Source organism: Alligator sinensis, unplaced genomic scaffold (genome assembly GCF_000455745.1).
Source record: "Alligator sinensis unplaced genomic scaffold, ASM45574v1 scaffold245_1, whole genome shotgun sequence".
Taxonomy (NCBI): domain Eukaryota; kingdom Metazoa; phylum Chordata; order Crocodylia; family Alligatoridae; genus Alligator; species Alligator sinensis.
In genome coordinates this window covers 23,444-33,382 of record NW_005842884.1, presented here as the reverse complement: position 1 = coordinate 33,382, position 9,939 = coordinate 23,444, and the positions used below count along the sequence as shown (strand labels likewise).

The 9,939-nt window shown below is 41.7% G+C and overlaps 2 protein-coding genes across 4 annotated transcripts in view; both read right to left on the bottom strand.

Moving 5' to 3' along the window:
* LOC102373435 (polypeptide N-acetylgalactosaminyltransferase 4) overlaps window positions 1-8,627 on the bottom strand; it is a 51,177-nt gene extending 42,550 nt beyond the window's left edge. Inside the window, exon 1 of the mRNA XM_014525803.2 lies at window positions 8,458-8,627. Coding sequence (XP_014381289.1) covers window positions 8,458-8,627 — 170 coding nt within the window. The remainder of the gene's footprint in view (window positions 1-8,457) is intronic.
* Window positions 1-9,939, bottom strand: part of POC1B (POC1 centriolar protein B) — a 145,537-nt gene that overhangs the window by 130,086 nt on the left and 5,512 nt on the right. The window lies entirely within an intron of this gene.

Here is a 9,939-nt window from a genome sequence, read left to right as displayed (position 1 = left end):
TGCTATTTTCTTGAGCTTAGGTATGGTTCTACAGAACATACGAGATATGAAAGAGGAAACAGCTGTTGTAGCCTGCCTCAGATGCGGCATATTTTCTCATGAAAGAGAAAGATTTGATGTGCAGTAGAAGCTGGCAGACATACTGGAACAGGCAAATCTGGAAGTACAGATTGTACAGCATTTGAGGGGTAGATTTCTTGGACAAATCAGAAATCATTACCACAAATGGTTGGAAGGGAAGGAAAAGCAATACTGGAACTTAAAAGAGAAACTGATGAATTAGCGACCAATAGGGGAAGAGAATTACCAAGTAACAGAACAGGAAGTTGTACGAAATGCATCTTGTGGCATGAAACAAGATATCAAGAGAAGAGATTATTCATCCTAAGGTGGAAAACAAATGCTAGTAACCCAGCATTAAGAATGGAGAGAATTCAAAGAACAAGAACAATAGGACAACTTACTGTTTCCTTACAGCTGTAAAAACAAGTCACTTGACATCACTGGTTGCTCTGTGTATTTCATCAGGGGAATAAAGGTATTGTGGAAGACTTGAGAGCACTTAACCTTGAAAAGCCCAGCTGATCTTTTTCCAAGATCCCTATGGTCCCTTAAACAAGAAAAAGGCAGAATAGACTGGTGGTTAACTACTGACTGTACAATGCACCTAGTAGCCATAGGGGTATAAGAAAAACAGCAAGTCCTTCAATCGTCTAGCATATTTGGGGGACGGAGGGGAGCAGGAGAAGAGAGAGGGGAGAGAGGGAGCCCTAGCTGTTTATAACACTTACTGCTCAAAGCGGTTGAAGTATGAACTTAAATAAAATACTGTCCAAATTTGAGGAGTACTGCATACCAAAGAGGAACCCTTGAAAGACCCAGATTTAAAGTGCAAACTGCAGAACAAAGCATAGATCAGTATGTTACCAAAACAAAAGAATTGTGCCTTTGGAAACCTGACAATCTCCAACTAGAATTTTGTGGCATTGTTAACCCTGCATTTCAAGACAGTATTGTGTTCAGATTTTTCCCTAGGAAAAACTATGCAAAAGTACAGGGAAGCAGACACTGTGAAACCCCAGACTGAATACAGTTGTCATGAAAGAACATGACCAGAAGAAGCCACCTCACAGGGTCAAGTTTTCTATTGGCAAGAAGAATGCTAAAGGAAAGTGAATAAAACAAGCAGATGTACCAAGTGTGGACAATAATATGGCCCCAAACATGCTGCATTTGGAAAGCTCCGTTTTAATTGTACTAAGAGGAACCATTTTGCCAGGTGCTGCAGATCCAAACACAACACCCTCAGGTACATGCTAGTTGAGAGGATACTAGAAGCATTTTATATAGCTATGGTAGAATCAAGACAACTCAAGGAGAGGAATTAGATTTTTGAACTGGACACAGGAGATCTGGTTAATTTTACCAGAATATGAATATAGAAAATTAAAATGGAGACCAAAAGTGAGTCTAAACAAACATCAAAATACCTGGCTATTCACAAACTAACATAATGCACATCCTTTCCACTAGTATTATATAATGGAGAGTACAAAAACTTCTATTCATTGTGGTACCTGGGGAGATGACACCAAATTGAGTCTGGCAGCTTGTGAGAAACTGAATCTTAAGTGTGTGCTTGAAGTACAAAACAACATTTGTGCTTCATGATGATCCTCTTGGCCATGACGGCCCAACTGTGCACAACCTATTTTTAAAGAAGAAACCATTTGTTCCAGCACACAAGTTCTTACGGGAAGAAATGTACCTATGGACACAAATGCAAATATATGCAAATGCAAGGACTGGGGGGGAAAACATCCCACTAAAACTAAGTTAGGGAGTGGTTCTTGCACTTCATCAGTTTAAGAAAGTGAAGCCTCCTGAAAAGACTCAGATACCTGCTAGGAGAGCCACAGAAAAGGGAACATAGGGAAGTGAATAGTAAAGACTCACTTCAGGGTGAAGTGCTAGTAACCTGTTCTCTGTACGTGGGTGTCAATTGCTGCGTGTTAATTGATTCTTTAGTTACTGTTAAAAGGGAATTTGTAGGGATAAAACCTATATTTAGAGACACTTCCTTACTTAGAAAGTTATAGATATTGGGAGATAGTCCCTCAGTTAAGCTAGCTAGTTATAAACAAAGGATCTGCAGAGGTAGCATGCTCCACAATTTTTGGTTCGTTCTTTTCATTCATGTATGCCTGAATTTATTGAACCCAGTCACTATAGGCTGGAGGAAGAGCCAAAATTCCACAAGTGAGAAAAAAGGACAACCATAAACTTTTATCTACCAGGCTGGTTCAGTGATAACCAAGTCAGCAATTAGATGTAAAAAACAAGAAAGGAAGACCATAAATAACACGTGATACAAGAAAAGAAAAAAAAAAAAAAGGGTAAGATGGGAAATGGAACTAAAAAGCTCCGGGAAAAAGCTATGACTGTTGAGCTAAGGCCAGTAAGTAAGAGAAAAAAAAAATATTCTAGCAATAGTATAGTTCCAATTTTAGATAGATTGCAAATTGTTAGTTCTATAGACAAGGAAAAAAGAGTCTCCAAAGAATGTTTCTTTTCTGCATCCCAGAAGCAGGATGATTGTGCTTGTTGGTCTATATTGCACATTGCAATATAGTCTGGGTACAGTATCTTTAGTACTAAAGATAGTCTGATAAAGATAGTCTGGGTACATCAATATAAAGCTCTGGGATGGGCAGAACTATCCCTAGGGGTTTGTACGGCCTAGGGCATATCAGCCTGTGCAGGGCCAGGTGGTGGCGACAGCCTGCACAAGCCAGCTGCGGCAGGGCCTGTACGGCACTGTGCACGGGGCCCCCCCAAAGCACAGGGCACCTGGAGCAGTCCCCCCGATTCACACCGCACAGGGATGGCCTTGTGGATGGGCCATTTATCACAGCTTCTCTGTACTGCTGTAATTACCATTTCTAATATTATATCTAGCGACAGTATTTCTGTAGGGCCCTTCACCACAGAGGATGTTAAAGTTATTAGCAGTAAACCTTTTTAAAAATCTGCAAGGCCAGATAACCTAAAATCTTCTTATCTGGCCCACTGATCAACTTACCAAATAAGATCAAAAGAAATTCCCCAATACTAGGAGTGCTAAGATTCTGCAAAGAAGCACAATTTGGGTAACCGTAAATTGGCCTTCCACTGTGACCTGATGTTAGATGAAACCTATTTCAACAAAATGCTTTTTAAAACTATCAAATACAAAATTAGACATTGAGCAAAGAGGTACAAGTATGCATACAAAGTCTACATGAACATACTTATCTATGTGCACTGCAGGGGTTATAAAATCATAACCTATGCATGTGTCTAAAATTCTGTACATGCAGCTAAAAAAAAAAAAAACCCAAAACAAAACTAATCTTTTAGGCATATAAAGTAAAAGAATTCCACTCTGTTTTTTGATATTTTGAGGATTTTTTTTTTCTTTGCCCAAGAGACTTTTCTAGCTTTCCTTGCAAGCTTGTATCCTCTTCCTCCCATTAAAGGATGGTCCCTTCTTGAATACATTCATAGTCAGTGGATTGCTACAGACCCTGCTGTAGTCTCACCTATTCAATTCAGCATTCCATGAATGGTTTATTATTTGTGAAGTCCAATGATTGCTAATTATGCAGGATATTGACTACACTTTACTGTTTCCTTGTAGTCAGAGCTAGGATACTGGACATCACAAGTCACGCTATGTATTTTAAGTACACCAAAACCCAGCTCATTTTAAGCAACATAGAAGTTATTTGGTAGGAAGAAGTGGCTTTTCATCCAGGGTTTTCTTTACTAGATAGTTTTATGGGGTGGGGGTTTTTTTGGCCGATTTGCTAGCAGTTAAAAGGCTGATGTTTGTATAAAAAGTTATCCGAGTCTTCTTTTCAGGTATTCCCTTCTGAAACTAGCTACAGTGACTGATTTTTTTGAAGTTACCAGTTTTCTTCATAGGTCATACATAGACATTGTTTGTGCTGGGAGAAAGGCTTCTCTCCCAGAATAGAGATGTACAGATGCTCAATAGCTTTCTTCCAAAGGAGAACTGAATCTTCTGTCTAGATTGGTGACTTCCAAGGAAGATTTTCCTCCTCCCTGATCCAACTTGAATACCTGTACGTCTCCTCTTGGGGGAGACAGCCATACTCTCTCTCAGTCCACTGTTCTCCTTACCTTCATCCAAGAGGGAAGGAGGGAGAGCACTGGCTCCCTGACAGCTGTCAGATGCCTGGGGGGAGTAGGCCTGCTCCCTCTCCTACCAATCCGCTAATTAGCAAGACAGTTCTCTCGGGGCCTTGGGATGGTTCCTACCACAGAAGAATTCGCACTGAGGGAGAAGATCCCCGACCTAGCGAGGCCTCCAGTTCCACAGAGGCATGCGAGACAGCTATGCCACTGCTGCAAAGTTGCCCAGGCTCAGACAGCTCTGGAGATGCAGGAGCTTCCCAGAGATCAGGCTTGGGGAAACTTTAGAAGTCAGGGAGCCAGGACCCCCGGGTGGGTTGGGTATCCTCAACCACACTTCCCCATACCTCCAGCTTGGGAATTACCCAATGTGCAGCCCATCTGGACTGCACACAAGGCAATTTAAAAAGCAGGAGGGCTGCTTATTGCCAGCCTGGTCTCTTTCCGAAGCAGGGGACAGAACAAGCTTTCAAATAATGGGCTCCCTTAAAGGTGGGGGTGACCCAGGCAGAAGCCCTCTAGCGCTCCCTGGCTGGACAAATTGCCTATGTAGCTCTCTACCCAGGGACTGGAACATGTATGCTCCAGCTCTTGGTCCAATTTTCTACTCCCAAGAAATGAATGTGTACCCAGCCATATTCCTGTATAGCAATTTTGGTCCCTACAAGCAACTAACATTGTATTCTACAGTCCAGCAGACTTTTTTTGCCAACACATGGGTATGGATATGGATGAGCCAGATTCAAAACACACTGGGAACTTCTGTAGGGACAAAGTTCCAGCCATCTCCTCTTTCAGGAACAGGGAGAGGAAAACCAAAGAGCTCTTTACATTGCTTGCTCATCATCAACAGCTACCATCTTGTGGCATGAATGCATACTCTTGCCTTTATTGGGACTTAGTCTTTTAACACAGACTCTTCTAAGTGCCATGAGAATACCTTGATCCAGAGAGGAAGGGGAGCCTTACTTTCAGATGCTGAGCCCCCAGTTTGGTAACCTTTGTGGGAGGAAACTATGGACCCTTTCAGCAGTTCCTCTGACTCATGCCTACTTCAGGACTGGTTGGATTGTATCATCCTTGGACTCACTGGTGGCAGCAATCCCTTGGTTTGAGGATGTCTACTACAGCTCACTGATCGGTCTTGAGGTGATTCAGAGTCCAATCCTTGAGCCACAGATCTATCCACAGAAGTTGCAAGTCTTTCTACAAGGAAGAGTAGGCTGCAGGTCAGGATTCCTTTTTCCTTCCTCCACCCGTCTCTGTTTCAAGGCTGAGACACTACCTCCAAACAGCTCCTCCCCAATTCTTGATTTCACAATCAATGTTCTTGATGTATGCTTCAAAGCATTCTTGTAGCATTTCTTCTGGGCACTTCAAGATCTCAGGCCATTACTAAGCTGCATATAAAATGCTTGTTTTGGGAGTTAGGTCAGGCATCAACACACAATGTCCAGTCCAGCAATGTTGGTAACTGAGGATTAATAACTTCACATTGGTAACACTGGCTTCAAAGATGCTGACATGCCTGTGGCAATCTTATTTGAAAAGGAGGATTTTACAGAGGCAATGCTGGCAATTCCTTTCCTGGCTCCTGAGGTGATGGCAGGTCACCCACATTTCACATCTGTAAAGAAGTAGAGATGGCTACTGCATTATAAACCTGGATCTGTGAGTCTTTCTGGAGATCGCAATGAATAAAGATGTGCCAAAGAAATTCTCAGAGGAGGCACTTGCACACCCAATCCTATGCTGGATCTCCTCCAAGTTCACTTATAGGTAGCTATCAAATTAGGGAAATTGCTCAGCTACTTCCAGGGTCTATCCCCTCAAAAGGTAATTTGGGAAAGGACAGTCATGGCCCAGAGCAGGCTGGTAGAACACTTTAGTCTTGATGTTGAGAGAGACCTGCCCGAAGTTCAGTAGGCTTCTTTGGAGAGGTCCAGAGCAGGCTGGAAGTTTTTCTCTATAAAAAAAAGGCAGGCACAATGCCATCCTTATACTCAAAATGACCCTGAAATAGGCAGAAGCTGGTGATCAGGTTTTTCTGTATTGGAGCCACATCTCAGGAATGAGGAGGGGGTCCTCAGGTTAATTTAAGACACTGGGTTGTGATGCTTGCAAGATAAATCACCCTCTGTCCAGCAGTAAATAATTAATCTTCTCTTGGGTATGTAAATGTTTCCTCATCTGGGACTACCACTTACTTATTTATCCCAGTGGCTGCAGAACAACTTTGTCATAACTGAAAGGGAGTCGAGTTCAAGAGACAGCACTGTAATAGCAGATCCACATAAAGATACCACCCAGCTTACTGGGAAGAGAGAAAATAAGTTGCTATGGTACAAAAGCAAAATTTATAATTATACAGCAAAATCTTTTCTTCCCATCTCAGTCTAATTACCATAGTGTACAGTGGATAACTGCCCCTTAAACTGTCCATTGTGATGTTTTGCATTTCAGCCTAAAGCAGCTTGAGATCTGCTGCACCATTGTTTTATCTAACCATATTCCTGACTATGAATGTATTCCTGCATGGTCTGCCATTCTTAAAATCAGGTATTACCAGGCATCCTTTGTCTGCTACATTTCATATTCAGGCAGCCAGAGCTTCTCTCTCATTGCCAGATCAACAATATTTTTCCATGCTCCCCCCCACTCTCCCCATCATTGTAATGACAGTTTTGTCAACTGGCCACAAAAAATTTTCAAATATTTCATTTATAAAAGAAAGTCAGCAGTCTTTGCGCATTGGACTTTTGAAGGTGAACATCTCCCACTTAGATGAGTTTTAATCCCTGCTCTCTGTAGTAGATTGTCAAGGAAGATTCACATCTGTATTGTTTTTGGGTTGTAGCAGATGCGTCCTCTTCAACATCTGAGAAACTGCAACTAGATTCTCAACTAGACAGATGCCTATATTCCCCACATTGTGACACTTGAAAATGTTCCCCCCCCTACAGAAGGCCATGGGCTGCTTATCAAAATAAATTGCTGTTTGGTCCTATGGAGGAGAACTGACCTGTCTCTATGTTCAGAGAGGTCATTGGTAAAATTACAGACTGTTCATCTCCTTGCTACAGATTGTAATGCTTGTCTACCCCAAAGATCTTAGGCTAATTACAATTCAATTTTCAAGGAAAATTAGGCAGGTGGAAGATAACTGGTTGTCCCATCTCCTATCAGTCGTTATTGCAACCTAGTTGCTTAGTTCACAATTGACCAGGACTGCCAATGCCATCTCTTTGTAAAATGGTTTTCAGCAGAGCTAGCAGCTTTTTGACCACCTCAGAACAGCCCACATTTTTCAACCTCAAAACTAGTTAAATGTATTGTGTGGAACCATGGGCTTTTCTGTAAGTTTATACTCATCTGACCAGCCTCTAAATACAGGTTTTTCCAAGCCATTACTATATCTTTTTAGCAACTGGCCTGCTCCTCTGACAGGTTTTTGTTCATTTTTAGATTCAAATAACACCTTTTTATTGATGAAGACCAAGGTGGACTTTACTTTGACAGGTGATCAGCAAGATAGTGTAGTTGATGCAGTTGCATAAGTTTTTGTGTATTGCCTTTAAGATTTAAAATTTCAACATTCAGGTATTTTTCACTTTCTTCTAGGTATCTTTTGCATATCGTATCTGCTTGATAAAGTGATTATCACAATAAGCTCTGCCACCCATTCTGGAATTTATTTTCCTTCATCCTTCTGACCAGTCCATCTTCTATCAAGAGAAAAAACACTTTTTCCAGCTATGCTGGAGCTTTGATTTCTAGATCTTTGACCAGCTCGTCTTTTGAGCCATCTTCCATGTAAAAGGTCCTGTAAACATTCAACCCACCTCCTGACAGTTTAACGTATATTTAAAATAGTGAGCGTTTCTTTTTGCTATAGTCTAGGCTGATACTTCCTGGAGAAAAAGGATGGTCTGCAAGAAGTTAGATACCGCAACATAGCTAAAGACGGTCCTCAACAAATCTGAGCTGAAATGTTGACCTTTCCACAGACCTCCTCATATCCTGAGCATGACTGCTTAATAGAATCCTCCTGCATTTAGACTTCTGCTTTTCATTAGCCAGGTAAAGGGCATCTTGATATCTAGGCCTTTGCATCTTCCTTTCTGCTCTGCAACGTAGAGTTAGCCAAATACAAGGCTTACTTGACTTTTTCTTAGCTGCTCTTCAGTATTGAGTTCTTGGTAACTCTCTCTTCAGTGCTTCCCTGTTGACCTCAGACTTTGGCATTCTCTCATGTGGTACTTGATTAGCCCTTGCACTTCACACTTCAGATGAGAAGAGATGAAACAGAGCTTGATGTTGCTGAGGACAGATACTGTGATCCAATAAAAATTCTTAGCACTGATACCATACTCCGCATTTATCAAAATAAAGTCAATCTTTGTCAGGAACATGGAGCTTCCAAGGTCCATTTTATACTCTGTGCTTCAATTTTGTATTATATGCATTAAGGCCACACAAACAAGGTAAATGAAAAAAGTTAACAGAAAAAAAAAAAACTGACCCACCAACGTTTCACTAGAGAAAGAAATACGAGGGTGAATTTGTTGCCTAATTTAGCAGTCTTCATAAGATCTCTGAATTACTTAACAACAATTAAAACAATCCTCTCCTTCTATAAGCAATCCTTTAGATGAATAGTGCCCAGAAGACAATTCAGTGCATTTGAGTTTTTGGTTTCTTCTTACTAGGGGCATCTACACGAGACATTTACTGCAGAGTAGACTACTAATTAGCTCCACAGTAAACATCTTGTGTCTACATGTGCAGCCCTACTGGGCCACAGGAAACTAAACAACTCAGCAGCAGGGTAGTACTTGTAAATACTATCCTGCTGTGGAGTCGATTTTGTTTTGTTTTTAACTCTGCAGTGCTGCACTTCCGATACAGCTGGCTGAGATGAGGCTACTTCAGTGCAGGGGCTGCCTACTTGCTACCTTTGCACTGCAGCATCCTCATGCCCAAGCCAGCCCCAGGCTAGCAGGTTGACCCCCTGGGTCCACTGTCAGCTGGGGCTGCTCCAACCCAGTTCATTGATGCATGTTAATAGCATGTGTAAACACATACTGCCACTTAAAAGGAACAAAGGGAAATACTTGTTTCTTCCAGACAAAAGTGTTAAAGAGTTGAGAGTAAGTATTTGAGGTTTGAAGAGTATAATCATTTCAAAGCAAGTTAAGCACTATGGACAGGCTTGGCAGAATTAGATTTATTTTTGTAATTGACAGATAGTATTAATTTTCCAGCATTTATTTTGATTTTAGCAATTTAAAAAAAATTCTCAACAAAAAGATCTTCCGCCCCTGGCGTGGCAAAAAGGCGGCCAAGCAAAAAAACCAAACAAACACTAAAAAAACTTGTATCCTGAGAGAGACAAAGAGAGAATCGTGCCTCACCAGTAGGCTGATTTGCCTCCTTTTACAGTTTCTCCCTGCTTCTCTGCAGCTGAATTGTCCCACTCATGTCCAGAATGCCCCCACTGCTACTTCCAGTCTGGTTCAACCCCCCCCAACCAAAAAAAACACCACTCTTCTCTCCCCCCTAACAAAAAAATTCTCTCCCCGCTGCCCTCCTGGGGCTTCAGGCAGGGGTTTAAGTAGCCCATTTTCTCCTTCCAGCCTGCTTTCCATACCTGTGAACAAATACCCAATTACTTAATGCATCATTAGGCTGTCCTCTGTTCTCTTCTTTAAAAAGGCTGCCTCACCCCGCCACCGTTTTCTA